We start from the raw sequence: 18,461 nt of genomic DNA, 5'->3' as shown, positions 1-18,461 counted from the left end.
TTTACTTTTTTTTTTCTTTTACCTGGAATGTCTCCTTCGTCTTTGATGAGCTCTATCCTTGAATGTTTTATTGTCCGTCAGAGTGCTGATTCAATCTGTCCTGACCATCATGAAAGGTCTGGTTAAAATGAGACGTTAAGGTCTGCGGCAGACCACCCTGGCCCCATGCACAGTGTGCTGAAGAGCTCTCTCGCGTTCTACCTTTTATAGCATATCCTCCAGGGCCTCCACCGCTTGTTTTCCCGTATTTATTAACTTGCTGTCATAGTTACGCGTGTTTGTGTCTGATACAGCCAAGCATGTGTATGTCCTGGGGTCTGAATTCTCCGTGTAGGGCACTTCAGAGCCTGGAAGCGAAACGCTTCTGCCTGGAGGGCTTGATGAATGGCACCTAATAAAGGTAGCAGGAGAAAAGGAGAATCTGATGTACTCCAAATGGCAGAGAAATTCAGCGGAGTTATTGCTGCAAATATTGCACATGGGTGTGTGCTTAGATTTACATTCGCCTTCTCTCTTGCTGTCCTCCCTTAGTCCCTTCGACAAAGATGACCAGAGCTCCACAGTCAGCACGGTGAATAAAGCTCCGTCAGTCAACAAGCGCTTCTCTACCTATAACCAGAGTCCCCCGGACACACCCTCACTGCGAGAGCAGGCCTTCTATGTGAGTGTCCCCTGCACTGTGCACCACGCCGCACAACCACCTAACACCCCTTACGCTACAGTCTCTGTTAGCAGTGGATAACTGTCAGACTTCATTATATGGTCAAAGGTCACAGTATCATAGGTCATTCGATTGATATCCTAGGGCAGGGTTTCTCAACCCAGTCCTCAGGGATCCCCAGACAGTCCACATTTTTGCTCCCTCCAAGCTCCCAGTCAATCACGAACACTGAATACCTGGTACATGTGTGCTGGGACCTGGGAGGGAGCAAAAATGTGGACTGTCCTGGGGACTTCAAAGAATAGGTTGAGAAGCGCTGGCCTAGGGAGTCTGGGCAGTGTAGAGTTGCAGACAATAATAGTTACATTAGCTGATATTCACCTGTAAATTTGGTGGTATTTGGTGGTATTTGGTAGCTCCGCTTTGATCCGTCTCTCCTTAAAAGGAGTCATCCATTGAGTTTCTGGAATAATGTCTCTTGTCTTCTTTAACTTGCCACCTGACGTCTCTGTTCCAGCTTCCCCTGTGCCATTGCGTTTGTGCCGATGAGCCAGAGGTGGCCTTAACGTAGCGAGTAGCCGTAGCCGCAGCCCACTCCTGGCCTGATAGACTAGCCGTCATTCTCCATTCTCATTGTCATTCTCTCGACCTCCATCCGCCCCCGCCCCCGCCCCCTCACACGAAGACCGCTCTGAGGAGCGGGCCGCCCAAGCAGCGCTGGTCCCTTCTGGAGGTGTTCCGTGACACGCTCTCTGAGAGGCTGTCTCACAGCTGCTCGTGCAGCGACGTCACCCCCATGAGACTCGGGTGCACGCGCATGCAGATGGATGTAAGTGTTGCTAGTGGGAGCCCAGTAGTCTGGGAGCGACATAGTGTGTAGTTAGTACCCTGTCCTGTCGGCGGTCCTGGTCTGCAGCTGCTCCAGAGAGGGACAGGGGATGGAAATCGGCACCAGACGTAACTGATTTTAGCCCCCCTTGTGGGGGCTGGAGTTTGATAATCCTAACGGCTTCTCAACATGGTTGGTATCTGTGCTATTATCAGGGCTGGAATGCATGACCCGGCGAGACAGAAATTATATTAAACAGAAGCCCGTCAAACAGAGCAGGGGGTCTGTGTGTTTTCTGGGCCGGAAGCCAAGCTTGTCCCCCTCTGGTTGGGCAGCTTTCTGTTGGGAAGAAAGCTGATTGGTCCGTAACCTCCCTGTCCGTCGCAGGTAGCCACACCCACTCCCAGTTATCATGTGTTTATCCATGTGCACTTCTACCTTTAATTTTGACTCCTCCCCCCACCCCGTCATAGAACATGCTGCGAAGGCAAGAGGAGATGGAAAATGGCACCGCCTGGTCCAACTCCTCAGAGTCGTCCGACGACTCGTCCAGCCCGCAGCTCTCTGTTGGAATGCGGCACTCCCATGTGACTTTGGTCCAGCCTGAGCTGCAGGCTGCCGCACCTGCCATCGAGATCACGTTTGCGCCGCGCGACTCTGCCACCTCCACCCCAAGCCGGCCAGATGCCATCGCGGAGCGGGCCGAGGAGGCGGACGGGCAGCCGGATGGGGAGCAGGCCGTACCCAACGGCCACGCCTGCATCTCGCGCTCACTCAGCCACATCAGCGAGCACAGCATGGACGGCACAGTTACGGACAGGCCGCCTCCAGACTCGGGCGAGTCCTCCGAGGAGGCCTCCATCGTCTCCATCGGTGACGTCCTGGTCGGAGAGTCCGTGCCCACAGAAACGGAGGAGGCTAGCAGAGATGGGGATGCCCCACAGCCAGGCGCCACCGAGCCCTCATCCCCTGTGACCTCGGGGGCTTCCTCTGCCCTCCCACTTGGCACTGAGGGAACACCGGCTGCCCCTGAGGAAGAGGAAGTGGAGGAGCAAGAGGAGAAAGATGTGGGCGGTCTGCATTCCTCACCAGCATCACCCAAAGCAGGCGAGCAAGCGCACTTCAGTACGCCCCCTGCCAGTGACTCTGAACGGACCGGATCTCCAGTCCACGAGCAGAAGGTAGCATGGGCAGAAACGGCAGAAGAGAGTGTAAAGAGGCACTCTGCCCAGCCCCCGGGGCAGGAGGCTCAGAAGCCAGGGGCAGACAGAAGCCTGGACGAGGCGCTGAGCACCGTCATCTCCTGCCTGGATGACTACAGGGGCCAGTTCCCTGAGCTTCAGGGCCTGGAGGAGGAGCTGAAGCAGCTGGAGGACATACTCTCGGTGAGTTTGCTGGCTGTACCCTGCCCGACCAGCTGTGGTGCCGCTGGTCCAATCCTACGGGCTCAGGTGCTTAAGGCATTGACCGTGGGGCTGCTCTCCCAGAACCGGCCGTGCTGATGAAGAGCAGTATGGGCTTTTTTAAATATCAGGGGTGACAGTGTTTTGCAGACTTTAGGGTATGGAAACAAACAGGGGGGTAGTTAGAGCATGAGGCTAGAAACACTACAGGAGAAAATGCAGTAGGCAGAGGAATTCAGACAGAGCAACTACACGCTACACGTATGATAGCATGAAAACTTTTACAGCCTGCCCCTCTGTACGACCCCCCCCCCCTTGCTATTTCCTTCTCCCTCCGTGTCATTTCCTGTTTTCCACGGCACTTCCTCCCCTCCCCCATTTCTTCCTCGCTGGGCCATGCCCCGACATTTTGCTCCTCCCGCTGTCTCCCCCTCAACCACCCACCAGGCCGACCTAAAGATAATTGAGAAAATTAAACATACAGACAGAAGGCCGGCAGTGCAGAGTGTGTGTGTGTGTGTGTGTTTTAATGGACAATTGGTATGTGCGTCTGTATCCGGTGTTTGTGTGTCAGCGTGAATTTATGTGTATGAGTGTGTTTATTTGGATGCTTGTGCTTCCCAGGGCCAGAACCGCAGCCGCTCATCCAGCGTGAGCCTGACGGTCGAAAACGCCCTTGGCAGCTTTGACTTCCTGAACAACACTGACCTTGACGATGAGGAGGACAACGTGGAAGAAGAAAGGGCTAGAAATCACACCGATGGCAGGTCTGGGCATAAAAATGTCCTTCACTCACCTCAGCACTGTCCTGCCACTTGTCAGTTTGAATTTGCTGAGAAATGCAGTGTGTAAAAATTAACGAGCGATTGCACACTGAGCTCTGCTACCATCTATTGGTGAAGATGAGTATAACGCCAGTGGATTAAAATTGTCACCTGACCTTTTTATGTGTGTTGGGTTTAGCGCCACAAGCTGCACATTATATGTTTTTAAACATTAGAGTTCAAGAGTATAATAAGAATAATAATTTACTGCTGTGATTTGCCTGGTCAACACTAGGTGTGCAGTTATATGAAATTAATCAACAACCTTCTGTCCAATCAGATTCAAGAATTCAACAGTGGCAGAATAAGTGGTGTTAATGTGTCATATTCCATACATGTCACTTTACATTAAATATATGTTGTTAGGTTTAAGTCAGTGTATATATGTGTCTTTGTTTTTTGCGATTTGTAATATGAACCTCTGCTATACATTGAATGTACAGTGACACACATGCAGGGAAGAGCACAGGAGACGATGGGGGGTGTGACAGACGCTGCTGGGAATCCCCGTCCAGCCCCATGAGCTCTGGGTTTGAGGCTCTTGATCAGGCCCTGTTGGTCCACCTGAGGAATTGCAGTGTCCAGCTACTGGTGAGGTTGCCAGAGAGTTGCATCTCACACACTCTCTCACACACACACACACACACACACACACACACACAAACACACCCTTAGGCTTGAATCTTGAGGAGCTCACCGTTGTGTCTCCCGATGGATGTTTGCGCCCACAGCGGCTGGGTACCTTTGGCCCGCTTCGCTGTGGTGAGATGTATGCCCTGGACTTCCTGCTGAGGGAGACCAGGGTTCTGGAGCTGATCCGTCGGGTTGTGGAGGATTCGTACGGCCCGTATGCCGAGCCGGAGCAAGGTATGCCTGAGGCAGAGCTGAACCAAAGTCACTTCCTTGTAAAGGTTTCAGTATCATTCTATTTCAGTATTATTCTATTTCAGTGTTACTCTATTTCAGTATCACTCTATTTCAGTGTTACTCTATTTCAGTATTACTCTATTTCAGTGTTACTCTATTCCAGTATTACTTCGATTGCCTTACAGGCCCCATGTCTCTGTCCTTCTCTCTCTTGCCTCTCGATCTTTCCATCTTTTTTTTTTTAAACCTGTCCCACCACTCTTCCTGTTCTCAAACAGTGGTACCACAGATACAGAACTGTGAAGGTGCCCTGTCTCTATGGAAGCGATGCATAGAACGTGCCAGGGTCTACAGCACATCCGTGGAGAACTTCCTGAAGGCGCTGGCCTGCAACTACACAGGCCAGCTGCCCGAGCGCAGCAGGGCCATCTCTGATGAAGGTAACAAAACAGAAGTTGCCACAGAGGTGTGGTGGCCTGAGGGTGGCATGGTAAGCATTTTGGTAACAGGTTGCTGCCACTCTGTCCCTCCCCCAGTGTTCTTGAGGCTGGCAGAGCGGATCCAGGAGCGGAAGCTGCCCCGGCGTGGCGCTGGGGGGGCTCGAGAGGTTCTGACCGTCTTCCAGTTCTGGAAGTACCTGGACACCGAGGGTCTAAGCTCCTTACAGGCGCACATCGTTGAGCTGGCAGAAGAGGGTGAGTGGGAGGACATGGAACAGCCACCGTGCACGGGGCGTGCCTTCCTTTTGTTGCTCGCCCCCCCCTCCTCATTGCCTCACCCCCTCCCACAGTGTGGTTGGTGCACAGCCTACAGTCCGGGGACCAGGACACCCTGCTGAAAGTGCTGAAGAGGCTGACAGACTCCAGTGTGAAGCGGGAGGTCCTGCACGCCGTCAGCCGGCTCCTCGTGGACCCCCGGGGGAAGGTCTGCAGCACGGCAAGCTCGCTGCTCCGGGGGCTGGCCGAGCATCCGCTGCAACGTGAGCGGGTGAGGCTTCTAACAGCACGGTACACCACACACCACACACTGGTCTGGCTAACGGGCTTTGGGTCCATCCCCTGGAACGGAGCATGTGTATGACACTGTACCGCCCCATTCAGGCCTTGGTCAGCTGTTTGGAGCTCCTGGAGGATGAGATCTTGGAAACCAGAGTTGCCGGCTGCAAGGCCCTTGCGTCCCTCAAGGTGGGTACTGCCTGTTATGGCTAATGGCTTGTACGCCCCCTTGTTGGTACAGGGGGTCTTAAGTACTGGTGTACCGGCTGTGAAGTGGGTTATACAAAAAAAAAGCAGCACGCGTCTCAGAAATGGAACATCAGTGTCATGCCTGTGCTAGCTGCCCCATTTAGCTGCTCAGCTAGCTGCAATCAGCTAGCCACGTTGAATTATCCACACTTAGTTAGCCATGCTTAGCTACCCACATGTAGCTAGCCTCGCTTTGCCAGCCCTGCTCTGCTAGCCATACTTAGCCAGCAAAACTCAGCTATCCATACTTAGCTAGACCTGCTCAGCTAGCCGCATTCAGCTAGACCTGCTCAGCTAGCCGCACTTAGCTAGACCTGCTCAGCTAGCCACACTCTGCAGCTAGACCTGATCAGCTAGCCACACTTAGCTAGACTTGCTCAGCTAGCCACACTCAGCTAGCCACACTTAGCTAGACTTGCTCAGCTAGCCGCATTCAGCTAGACCTGCTCAGCTAACCGCACTTAGCTAGACCTGCTCAGCTAGCCACACTCTGCAGCTAGACCTGCTCAGCTAGCCACACTCTGCAGCTAGACCTGCTCAGCTAGCCACACTTAGCTAGACTTGCTCAGCTAGCCACACTCAGCTAGCCACAGTTAGCTAGACTTGCTCAGCTAGCCACACTCAGCTAGCCACACTCAACTAGACCTGCTCAGCTAGCCGCACTTAGCTAGACCTGCTCAGCTAGCTGCACTTAACTAGCTGCTCAGGTACTAACAGCCCTCCCCTGTCCCCCATGTGCCACAGGCCAAGGAGAGCATCGATCAGCTGGTCTACCTGTGTCGCACAGACAAGGAGGAGGTGCGGGATGCAGCCAAGCAGGCCCTGCTGGTGCTGGGTGAGTCCAGACGGGGCTGCTTGCAAGTGGTGGTGGGGGGGGGGGGGGGTGCATGATTTTTAAAAAAGCCCATATTTAACTATGCAGTCAATCACTGTAGCCATGTTTGGGTCAATCAGACACTCTAAACTCAGAGTCTGATGGAGTGACTGAAGGGGTAAAACTGAACAAAGAAATATATCAGCGAGTCAGTGCAGCAATTAATTAATATTTTCCTACACGGTTCCTAAACATGCTTTATTTTGGGGGGATGGCAATGAGGCCAACAGAACTAGGGAAGAGGAGGCAGCACACGCGTGACCTTCTTCCTCTCTCCGGCTGCTCCCTAGGAGATGAGGGCAGACTGGCCCACCGGCACGTGGAGGACAACGAGGATGGCATACCCCGCCTGTTTGCCCCGGGCAGTATGGCCAGCACCGCCTTCTAGTGCCACAGGAGTGCCAGGACCACAGAAAGCGCCGTGCGTGGCTGAGAGAGCCCAGAACAGCGCACTGCTGCACAGGCTGACACACGGAACGTGACAGTGTCGCTGCCATAGGGGCCGTTTCACTCACCGTCTGTACAGACCCCCAGAGTGCATCCAGAGACGGCCAGGCCTAGTACAGCAGAAGTGTCTTTCACAATTACATGATTCTGTCTCATACTGTTACTGGAAATGACACTGTAAATATGCATATAAGTACAAAGTAATAATGCTGATGATTCCTTACGAGCTGTGAAGCAGTGAAGCGGGATTGTCTCACTGCCTTTAGCTGGGGTCTGTAGTAGCTACCCTCTGAAATGATGAGACCTGTCCGTCAAAGGCTGTACCAGGAGGTGTGCCCTCAAACTGCGGCATGAACGATGATTGGACAACAGGATGGACAGGCGGGGAAAACACCCACTCAGGGGAAAGGAGGGTGTGGCTCTCACCATGGGGAATGTGCAAAGAATTCCTACTGAGTTTCTGATTAAGGTGGTTAGCTTCAAGGAAGCATAGTAGCTGTCGGGAGTTTGAGGAGGATTTGCTTGTTCAGGATGACAAAGCGACATTAATGTTGAATTCTGGTCTTCCTAATTATACAGGGAGTTTGTTTCACCAATTAGCCACATTAATAAAATAATCTGTGCCATAATTTGTCATATTTACTTTTAACAATATACATATGTATTTCACATAAGGTGTACACATTTGACATTTTTATGTTGTAATTTAGCAATATTTCAAATTTACACAATTAAAAGCAGAATGTTATTTGGTGCTGACATCAATTACCCATAATGCATTTCCTCAGTCTTGTGCCAGTGGCTAATCAACTGAATACTGTTTCTACTATAAAGATAGGAGACAATCTATTCCCTGTTTTCATGAGTGACAGACACCACACTTGTGGACTGATAGCTGCTTGTCTGGTTCCCTTGGAAACCAATGGGCTACCCATGGCCCATATCTGTTGTGATGTCAGTGTGCCTCCAGTAGGGGGCCTTTTTACAGCGCTGTTATGAGAAGACAAACTGGCTGTGTTGTAGAGCCAGAAAGGCATTGAACATACCTGGAGGGACATTTTAGGCAATTTTGAAATGATACAGTCTTCTATCTATAAGTGCCTAAAGTAACAATGATGAGTGAAAAATTATTACAACAGACATTTTATTTAATAAATACTTCTGAGTCACAGTAGAACTAGGGAAAACTACTGGAAGAATTAAAATGTTTCATTTTCTAAATGATTTGCAGATTGTGCAGCATAAAAGACAAATAATATACTTTTTTCTATAAAATGTATATTGACAAAGATATTGCCTGATAAATGTAACAGGACTATTATTATAAAATGTTGCAACAAAGACTTGTGTCCTATTTTTCTTTTCTCTAACACTTGGGGGTGACAAAAGGGATTTTTGTTGTGGAACTTTAATGAAATGTTGCAAGATCATATTCAAATGATTGTGAGGTCAGTTTGACCCAAAACAACATCAAAACATTTTTTTAGAGTACTAAAAAACTAATTTTGACCTCAAAAGTATACAAAGGTTTTTTTTTTTTTTTTTTTACAAATAATTCCATGACAACTTACAAACTCATTGGCCACACTTGTAACAAGCCATGCTTGATTCATGCAGCACCTCTTTCTCCCTCCTTTGCCCTGTGGGGGGGACGTGACTTGTCTTGCCACCCTCGCCATTCTGGTGCCCGCAGAGCTGTAGAGATGGCCTGGCTGGAGTTGCATTTGCGCAGTCATGAAGGCTAACTCCTGCTGAGCTCCGACTTCTTGCCGAATAGAACACAACACTTGTGAGCGGAGCAGACAGCGGCTCCTGTCAATTACAGCACACAGTGCCCAACATGGCGAGTTTTTTTTGTGTGGCTCTTGACCGAGCTCAAAAGACAAAGACATCGATAGCTGTAATATTATGCCCCTTGAGCCCGTCCATTAGGTCCAGCACTACACACTTTGCAAGGTTTCTTTTCTTCTGGTTTCCCTGGAGACTTGCTTTGGATCTTGGAACCTCCAGCAATAGGTGAATTTTGAATCACACGCTGCCCACAATTTGATCCCATATTTACCAGGTTTGCCTAGCATATACTGCCTAAATGGACAGCGCCCTGCAAGAACATATAGAGAGAATACTTATTTGCTGTCAAACAAACCAAACAGATAAATGCTCTAGAGTAGACAAATATTTTTGGTAACACTTTACAATATCATTACTTAGTAACTCAAGTACCACTCAAGTATAAATCATGAACAAATATAGCAATTGCATTAAACAAATGATCGTTACGATTCACTGATGATAGATATATACATTAACGGAAGTAATAGATACATTGTAATGACTTGGAAATTATTTATAAAATAATGATTTTTGTAATAAAAACGATAAACTGTTGTAGCAATGTAGGTCAATGCAGAGCAGTAATAAATAATGTTAAATACCTCTGAATGGAACCAGGCGCTCGTCTATTGTTACATCCTGGCCGGGAATGTATACATAGGGAAAGCTGTCTGACCCATATATCCCACACTTCACGGATCGCCGCCAGCTTGTCTGTCCATCTTCTCCATGCTGTTGACGATCAGCACACTTGCCCATTTTTAGACGAATATGTCTCTTCTTTTTCAGAATCATCATCCTCCGAGACCTCAGTATCGCTGTCATCCATTTCAACATTGCCCATCTCTTCTTTGTGATTTCCAAGGCGTCATTTGCTATCTGATCAGCAACTTCTCCATTTCTACTTCCAAGAGGCATCTGTACTCAGGTTTGGCGCCTGTATAAGACGCAAACCTTTGTTGTGTTATATACAGTTCCTTTTCTTTTAACCTGCTGATTGCTGAGTGAGAGCTGAATTTTCACAGTCAAACACCAATCGCAGTGCCGCGATCCTGTCAGAAGCACTAACTTTTTAAATTCTAGTTTGTTTCAGCAGCAAACCTATCTACACATGTATTAGAAATGCATTTCAAATACAAAGGCTATCGACCACCCATGCAGCTATGTCCCTTCTCGGAACCACCTGTGACCCGACGGCAAAACTTGCCTCACGCTCCTTGTGATTCAAAAGTGCCGCTGCGGATGACAACTCCCCACAATGCCCAGCGTCACCCCTCCCTCGAGCCACCCCTAGTCCCCTTTCCATTCAACTGGACGTACACATGGACGCATGCGCACTAACTGGCGCAAGGCCGCCATTTTGTGCAGAGCCTACTCTGCTAAAGCGGGAGAGGATTAAAACCGCCGGAGAAGAGGGGTGCGTTTTTCTGCCATCGTCGACAGAAAAGGGACCGGACGGTTGGCTTCCATTCGGAATTAACGGGAAAATAAGCAGAAGAAAGCAGGTAAAACCGCATTAGTTTCTGGGAAAAGCGGGGATTTTTGCAGGAGCTTTATTCGGCCTCTAGGTGTCACGATGGGGCTCCCGGTTCTGGCGGCTGGCGGGGGGTGTTTGTCTCCCTCTATCGTTATCGAAAATTTAGCAAAAAACATTTTTAACCCAGAAGTTGGGGATATTGTTCAACTATTTCGTCTTTCTGCTCTATATTAACCGACAATTCGCCACAGATGCATTTTCAAACAGCTCCGTTGTTTTGAGGAAATGTTTAGGCCAGGCGTCCATTTTCTTTTTCTTTGTTTGCTCTTTAGAGTAAGAAACCCGCGGGTTCGTGGGAGACGGAGAGAGTCAGGAACCCCCCGCACTGCCGGACGCCTCGGCGGGCCCTTACACATTAAAAATGCACAAACTGACGCCGTTTTTAGTCCTTTTCGGTGGCTGTAAGTTGCTCTGTTGTTTTTCGCGCCCAGCTCGGTTTGGATCCCAAACAGTCCCATTCGGCCTCTGTAACAGTTATCCGACCGCAGCGTCGCCGTTTTCGTGTGCCAGATTCCATTATTACTGGCGCACATATTGCTTTTTATAGCAGAAAGTCGTGCAGCGTCAAATCTGTGGTCCAAAACTGCAGTTGATCAAGAAATCGGCGCCGAAAATGCGCCCGACTAGTTGCGGAACCGCGCAGCTCGCTTTGACACGTAGACCAAGTCAGTCCAGGTATCTCCAGATATGGGAAAAAAATAACACGTTGCACATGTCCTCCGGGGCACGGCGAAAGTGATCCCACGGCTCGATCCTGCTCGCAAGGTGCCTTCCGCGGCGTCTCCGTCTCCCTCAAGGCGGCTCCGAGCCGGCACTAGGGCGGCTGCGGCGCACCAGCTTCGGCGGCAGCTAAAGAGAGGGGCGCGATCAGCCGAGAGCTCCCTCTACAACCCGGCTGGTAACCTGCAAAAACATTCAGTTGAATTTTTTTTCTGTCCAGTCCCGGCGCGGACAGTCGAGCCGCTGTTATTTTGTGACGGATCGACTCTTAACGTTTTTTTTTGCGGAACCGTACCCGCTTCGGCGCTTAATTTCCAAAACGCGCCATATTTCATGTCTTGGCGGGACAGTACTTGGCATTCACACGCTTAGAGTTGCTTATAGTTAGCGGTAAACTAGTCTCCTTTCGGCGGGACCTGCATTAGTGTAACAACGATTCATTCATTGGGCGTTTTTCTTTGGTTATGTGTTGTGTTTTATTAATGGGGAATGACTGTACAGTATGGACACCGGAGATATACAGTTTTTTGCTGATGTACAGAATGGTGAGGACCAATAAATGAATCCCCCCAGCTCCCTTCCGATAAATCTCTCCGAAGTTTAATTTTGTTCAGCGTGTTGCTTATAGAGCCAAAGGGTGCTCTTCCTCAGATAACAACGATAAACGGGGGAAAAAAAAGTTTTTAAAATCGTAATAATAATGGATGCGTGGACAAATGAAGAGACCCAAGCTTAAATTGGTCGGAAGAATAGATACAAGATCAGGGTGGCAGGGACAAGAAATAAAATATTTTCTATAGTATATTATTGCTGCACAATATTGGAAAAATTTAATATTTAGACACATCAGTGCTATTTGGCTTTAACTCCGTTCTTCCTTTGGGGAAGATCAGGCCCAGATTGGTCACAGAATACAATAATAGTCTCAGTTTTATAAGAATCCTCACACTAGTCAAATGTAATTGAGTATCACCTACTCAAGTAAGGCACTGGAGTAATTAACTTTCTTTTAAAAGTTTGTACATGTGTGTGTACTTGTAGGTAACTGTTTTGTATATTTCATATTGTTGAAGACTTATTTGGCTTGACGTTTTAAGTGTGTCAGATTTGATATTGTGTTGAAGACATTGTGCCACAATGTAAAACTTAATGCTGATCGCTTGGTGTGCAGCTCCTAGGTCATAGTCATGGAAGGTGAGCCAACCGATACAGTCATTGATGAAGGTGGCGATGCCTTCAGAGCAAAGGAATGCAAGACGTACCAGCGGCGCCGTGAAGGCGGGGTGGACGATGAAGAGGAGGTGGCAGTGGAGCTGCTGCAGGGGCAGGCAGGGGGCATGGATGTGGTGGATCAGCAGCCTGACGGGTCCTTGGATGTGGTGGGTCAGCAGCAGCTGGTGCAGGATGTGGTAAACAGCAACATGGAGATGATGGTCATGGACTCCCTGGATCCAGCCCTGCTGCAGATGAAGACGGAGGTGATGGAGACTGCAGTGGTACACCCCGAAGTGGCTGTGGGTGTGCCGGGGACAGGCCACGAGGCCACAGTCACCACGGTGGACGAGACTCAGATCATCACACTGCAAGTGGTGAACATGGAAGAGCAGCCGCTGGGCTTGGGCGAGTTGCAGCTGGTGCAGGTGCCGGTGTCGGCCGTGCCCGTCAGTGCGGGTTCTGTAGTGGATGAGCTACAGGGCACGTTTGTGGATGCTGCTGCCATGCCCAAGGACGGAGAGCCGGTCATCTGCCACACACTGCCTTTACCCGAGGGCTTCCAGGTCAGGCTGCTTACTTTTGATTAGAAAAGTGCTTGTTGAGAATCCTACCCTGTGCGTCCTGTGTTGGGTTGGCATGCAAGTTAAAGGACGGCTTTGTAGAACAGTAGCTTAAAAATTAAGTTAGATTAGGTAGTTTATTTGCTCTTTGTGCAAGTATGAGTACAGGTACACTGGAATGGTTCTTCTTGCCTGGCACATCTTGCTCTTCATGAGACACACAGACAGGTGAGAGCAAGCTTGGGGGGGCACGGCGCAGGGGCAGCCAACATGTAGCTAAGAATCTTGCTCAAGGGCTGCGGAAATGTGACTGTTCTACTGAGACTTGAGAAGACGATCTTTCAATCACAGGCACAGGGACTTAGTTCGCTGGGCCACTCACCACACTGTTTGAAGGAGATTCTTAATGGAAGGGTAAAATGTTGACCTCTGACCTTTGGAAATGCACACATCAATTTTTTTTTTATTGCTTCCATGATAGGTGGTGAAGGTGGGAGCGAACGGGGAGGTGGAGACGGTGGAACAGGATGAGCTCCAGGGACAAGAGCCACCAGAGCAGCCAAATGAGGATCCATCCTGGGCTAAGGACCCTGACTACCAGCCCCCTGTACGGAAGCCCAAAAAGACCAAGAAGAGCAAACTGCGCTACAACACTGAGGAGGGGAAGGACATGGATGTGTCGGTCTATGACTTTGAAGAGGAGCAGCAGGAGGGGTTGTTGTCTGAAGTCAATGCAGAGAAAGTGGTGGGCAACATGAAGCCCCCTAAACCAACCAAAATCAAGAAGAAAGGTTAGACTGACATTCAGCAGCATCACCCCAACAACACGGAGGCAATTAAGTTATAGAGTCGTAGGCTATAAGTAGCTTATATGAAAGGCTGTCGGATCTTGTTGAGGATTTGGTGAATGTGTGGTGCCTCTTACATGCCTGAAATAGTCTACCAGAAGAGATGCTGCCATCTTTCTGGTAAATGCCCTTAGAGGGGCACTAAGTGGGCAGCCCTACTGGGTTTGTTTAGGGTGCTGCTGTCCTCACAGCTCTGTGAATGTGGTCCCGGGTCGCCCTTGAACCAGGTGTGAAGAAGACGTTCCAATGTGAGCTGTGCAGCTACACCTGTCCGCGCCGCTCCAACCTGGACCGTCACATGAAGAGCCACACAGACGAGCGGCCGCACAAATGCCACCTGTGCGGGCGGGCCTTCAGGACCGTGACCCTCTTGAGGAACCACCTGAACACACATACGGGTAACGTCCCCCACTTCAGAAAGTGTCCTCTCTGGCGGCCTTTCGGGTTCGGTGCAGTTCTGAAATGGTGTTCTCCCACAGGGACTCGGCCACACAAGTGTACGGACTGTGACATGGCGTTCGTGACCAGCGGTGAGCTGGTCCGGCATCGGCGCTACAAGCACACGCACGAGAAACCCTTCAAGTGCTCCATGTGTGACTATGCCAGCGTGGAGGTGAATGTCAGGCTCGCTCCAGTCCCTTGTCCCCCGAGACGCTCTCGGCATGTGTGGCAGGGTCATAACTTTAACCAGACACTCTTTGCTGCTGTTAAAGAAAGAGGACTCCAGAGGGAGCTGTAAGCTTACCGTGTGTGTGTGTGTGTGTGTGCGCGCCTTCCAGGTCAGTAAGCTGAAAAGGCACATCCGCTCTCACACTGGGGAGCGGCCATTCCAGTGCAGCCTGTGCAGCTACGCTAGCAGAGACACCTACAAGCTTAAGAGACACATGAGGACACACTCAGGTCAGACCTCCACCTTCTCGTTCCCATTGGGCCTGACCTCCAGTTTTTGGGGGCGTTGGGGCAATGACACTTACTGCTTTCACAGCACTGCGTGTGAACTCGTCGGACCGCTGAAAGCTTCGGTCTGCATTTGTCAGGCTAGATTGACTGGGGTTCGATGACTTTGTGCCTTCAGCAGAAGGTGGGGGGAAAAACTCTTTGTGTTTTCCTTGAACTTACAGGAGAGAAACCATACGAGTGCTACATCTGCCACGCCCGTTTCACACAGAGCGGGACCATGAAAATGCACATCCTGCAGAAGCACACAGAGAACGTGGCCAAATTCCACTGCCCTCACTGCGACACTGTAATCGCCCGCAAGAGCGACCTGGGTAAGCTGCCGGCATCATGGGCTCTGGGCCAGTGTCTCAGAAATGTCCCTTAGATTTTATCCAGGGTGGTTACATGTCTTAACTTGACCCAGAGCAGCGAGCAAGGTTCCTTAAGAAACATGTGTTTATTTGTGTGTGTGTGTGTGTGTGTGTGTGTGTGTGTGTGTGTGTGTGTGTGTGTGTGTGCGCGCATGTCCATCCAGGGGTACACCTGCGGAAGCAGCACTCGTACATCGAGCAGGGCCGGAAGTGCCGCTACTGCGACGCCGTGTTCCATGAGCGCTACGCCCTCATCCAGCACCAGAAGTCCCACAAGAACGAGAAGCGCTTCAAGTGCGACCAGTGCGATTACGCCTGCCGACAGGTGCGGCCACTCTGCCAGTGTTGCTGGGAATTAACACCCCGGAAGTGTGACTTATGTCCTGACGCTCGGCTCCTCAGAGGAGATCAAAGGCACACGTCACGCGTGAAACTGCCCCTCCCTTCCTCACACGTGAAACTGCCCCTCGCTTCCTCACACGTGAAACTGCCCCTCGCTTCCTCACACGTTCCATCCAGCTGCTCCTTTTTTCTACATGCCCAAACTAAACTTAGACCATGACAAATGGTCATAGTTTAATAATTGTACTTACGGACCTCCTCCTCCTTGCCCCCCCGCCCCACTCCCCGGGCGACAGGAGCGTCACATGGTGATGCACAGACGTACCCACACTGGGGAGAAGCCGTTCGCCTGCAGCCACTGTGAGAAAACCTTCCGGCAGAAGCAGCTCCTGGACATGCACTTCCGCCGCTACCACGACCCCAACTTCGTCCCCACTTCTTTTGTGTGCACTAAGTGTGGCAAGACGTTCACGCGACGGGTACGAGGGTCGGTGGGCGGGGCCACACTGCGGGACTCCCTGACTCACAAGTTGATTTCCGGGTGGGCTGGCCATTTGGCAGCCATTAACTTTCGTGACACCCCTTCTACAGAACACCATGGCCAGACACGCGGAGAACTGTATGGGTCCGGAAGGGACTGACGGCGAGAACGGCGCCCCTCCGAAGAAGAGGGTGGGCAGGAAGAGGAAGATGCGCTCTAGGAAGGATGACGACGATGACAGTGGTGAGGCTCCTGTCCCAAGTCCACGGTGTGGAGGCCTCACAGCCAAGCCAGCTTCCTGTTTTGACTTCCCTTCTCTTGTAGATGCTCATGGAGAACCTGAGATGGATGATGCTGAAGAGGAGGATGAGGAAGACCTGCTCGCTGCTGCTGAGATGGAGGTGGAACAGGCGCCGCCCATTATTCCAATCCCGGCCCCCATGCCCCCGGTCGTGAAGAGGAAGCGAGGCAGGCCCCCCAAGCCCAAGCCAGCCCCACGTGAGTGCTCCTCATGGGACTGGGGGTGGATGCATGTGGTGTGTGATGTCATGTCTGGGGGGGCCACGGTAACTCAGCTACTGGGAACTGGAAACCTCAGAGACTCGGTTTCCTTTCTCTGGTCAGGTGTTTTATTCCCGGTTGATGACCTGGTTTGCGTCTCTCTGCCTCTTAGCCGCTGCCATCATCCAGGTGGAGGACGAGAGCACAGGCGCCATCGAGAACATCATCGTGAAGAAGGAATCGGAGCCCGAGCAGGCTGCCCACAAGGCAGGCACCGAGGCAGAGGAGGCTGAGGCTGGGGGGGAGGTCATGCAGATGCCCGTGGTCGACACTGCCCCCAATGGTGACCTCACGCCCGAGATGATCTTGAGCATGATGGACCGGTGATGTGTGTGTCACTGCTCCCGTCTGTCTGACTACAGACCCTCCCAAACCTCCCTGTTTTGTACGTAGTTTTGTCTCTGGGTCTCAGTTTCTGCCCAGAGTACATTGAGAGATTGGTTCTGCCTGTTTTTCCGAACCTTATTGCTTTCACTCTTCCCTCCCCTTTCATTTTACTCTCGAGGTTCCACTCTGACCCTGTAGGAAGCCCTTTATACAGAGTCTCAGCTGCAATTTTTCCCCCCCCTCTTGCTCTAACAAGATGAGTTTGAGCATTTTTGAGTTTGGTGTAAGATGATGGATCGGTCTCCTGCTTTGTCCCAAAGGTGATAGGGTGACTCATAGGTGAATGAATGGTTTGTCTTAGGAGGACAGGACGGTGACGACTTCATGGTGACCTCCATTATAAATTTACCAGCAAAACACAATGCCCTTAATGTTTGTCATGGCCTTGCATTCACTCTTCTTTGAAACTAGCAAGAAACACAGGAAGCCCACCGCCCATTGTCACCTGGGACAGGGATTCCTGCTTAGGATGCCTTTGTGTGCGATTTGATGCTTGCTTGTCCAGGGTTAGGCCTCTTCCTAAATACAGATTCATTATAGAATGAGGACAAAGGCAGCCACTGGTACTTTATAAGGCTATGACCATTGTACAAATAGAAATATTGGCTAATCCTGCTTGTAAATATATTTTTTATTTTCGATTTGTTTTGTTATACCATACATTTTAATCATTTTTCTAGTGATGGAAGACCTTGTACATTATGGAAGAATAAGGTTTTAACAGGAGCTCTGGGACTTCTGTGTGTAAAGCGGTCAGTCACTCGTGTGAGTGCGTGTAAATGTTGGGGGGGGGGGGGAGTGCTTTTTCCGAACGTCCTGCAGGGGGTGCAGTCCTCCTGTCTGACCTGTCGGAGCTCTGGAGTCCACTGACCACAAGCTGTTAAGGTGTGAAGGCTGGGTGAATGTCACACAGTGTAACCCAGGAAGGGCCTTCACATGAATTTGGGGGTGATTGTGAAAATAATGGTTTCTGTTTAATTCCAAACTACTGTGTTGACAGAGGTATTTTATTTAACCAGCTACAAATCTTTTAACTGAAATTATAGTAAAGATGAAGCAGTTTATTAAGGTGATGTTTTTTTTTTTTGTTTTTTTTTTTGTTTTTTGTTTTTTTTGAAGTACGATCGTATCCTTGGCACATTCGGTATCACGTCAGCTGGTGTGGCCATGGGGTGTCTCAACAAATTTAAAGAATAATCAAGTCCAATGAGGAAGCTGGAAGGATACCTGTACAAATTAGCGTTCGCTAAACAAAACCTGCTTTTACAGAACATTTTCTGCTCTTTCAGAATGAAGTTTCCTCTGATACGTAATTGCATTTAAAATTGCTTTTGTTAAGCTCTTAAATATAGGTTGATGCATTTTTGTACCTAGCTGTACTATGTGAGTTTTTTCAGTAGTTGAAAGCAGACATTATAAAGACCTTTATTAGGGCTGGGGGGGGCAGGGTGACATGAGAGGCTCGGTGGAGAATGTATTGCTGTACAGCTAATAAAAAGAAATTGACCTTAACACATG

At 50.0% G+C, this 18,461-nt stretch overlaps 2 protein-coding genes and 1 long non-coding RNA gene across 11 annotated transcripts in view; 2 read left to right on the top strand and 1 right to left on the bottom strand.

The window, feature by feature from the left end:
• ripor1 (RHO family interacting cell polarization regulator 1) overlaps window positions 1-8,490 on the top strand; it is a 61,737-nt gene extending 53,247 nt beyond the window's left edge. For 5 of the 7 annotated variants that reach the window (XM_072698621.1, XM_072698620.1, XM_072698622.1 and 2 more), the window contains 12 exons: window positions 532-661; window positions 1,347-1,490; window positions 1,964-2,875; window positions 3,518-3,660; window positions 4,161-4,308; window positions 4,449-4,584; window positions 4,863-5,024; window positions 5,121-5,279; window positions 5,375-5,571; window positions 5,685-5,768; window positions 6,573-6,663; window positions 6,993-8,490. In XM_072698621.1, the coding sequence (XP_072554722.1) occupies window positions 532-661; window positions 1,347-1,490; window positions 1,964-2,875; window positions 3,518-3,660; window positions 4,161-4,308; window positions 4,449-4,584; window positions 4,863-5,024; window positions 5,121-5,279; window positions 5,375-5,571; window positions 5,685-5,768; window positions 6,573-6,663; window positions 6,993-7,090 (2,404 nt within the window). In that variant the 3' untranslated portion in view covers window positions 7,091-8,490. The remainder of the gene's footprint in view (window positions 1-531; window positions 662-1,346; window positions 1,491-1,963; window positions 2,876-3,517; window positions 3,661-4,160; window positions 4,309-4,448; window positions 4,585-4,862; window positions 5,025-5,120; window positions 5,280-5,374; window positions 5,572-5,684; window positions 5,769-6,572; window positions 6,664-6,992) is intronic. The other 2 variants (XM_072698624.1, XM_072698623.1) reach the window with 1 other exon arrangement.
• Window positions 8,491-8,662: 172 nt separating this feature from the next.
• On the bottom strand, window positions 8,663-10,161 carry LOC140578236 (uncharacterized). The gene is made up of 2 exons (XR_011982335.1): window positions 9,585-10,161; window positions 8,663-9,250 (listed from the first exon to the last, which is right to left on the bottom strand). It is a non-coding gene; the product is annotated as an uncharacterized lncRNA (long non-coding RNA).
• Window positions 10,162-10,346: 185 nt separating this feature from the next.
• ctcf (CCCTC-binding factor (zinc finger protein)) lies at window positions 10,347-18,290 on the top strand. Of its 3 annotated transcripts, none has more exons than XM_072698625.1 (12): window positions 10,347-10,487; window positions 12,411-13,017; window positions 13,496-13,805; window positions 14,090-14,260; window positions 14,342-14,475; window positions 14,642-14,762; window positions 14,984-15,133; window positions 15,337-15,497; window positions 15,811-15,993; window positions 16,106-16,238; window positions 16,320-16,493; window positions 16,669-18,290. In XM_072698625.1, exons 2-12 carry the CDS (start codon window positions 12,427-12,429, stop codon window positions 16,881-16,883), a joined length of 2,343 nt encoding a protein of 780 aa, XP_072554726.1. In that variant the 5' UTR covers window positions 10,347-10,487; window positions 12,411-12,426; the 3' UTR covers window positions 16,884-18,290. The 3 variants fall into 3 exon arrangements, with proteins under 3 accessions (XP_072554726.1, XP_072554728.1, XP_072554727.1); XM_072698627.1 differs by lacking the exon at window positions 10,347-10,487 and adding an exon at window positions 10,820-10,920; XM_072698626.1 differs by lacking the exon at window positions 10,347-10,487 and adding an exon at window positions 11,597-11,784.
• The last annotated feature ends 171 nt before the right edge of the window (window positions 18,291-18,461 follow it).

Source organism: Paramormyrops kingsleyae, chromosome 13, assembly GCF_048594095.1.
Source record: "Paramormyrops kingsleyae isolate MSU_618 chromosome 13, PKINGS_0.4, whole genome shotgun sequence".
Classification (NCBI taxonomy): Eukaryota; Metazoa; Chordata; class Actinopteri; order Osteoglossiformes; family Mormyridae; genus Paramormyrops; species Paramormyrops kingsleyae.
This window is presented reverse-complemented; position numbering and strand designations above follow the sequence as displayed.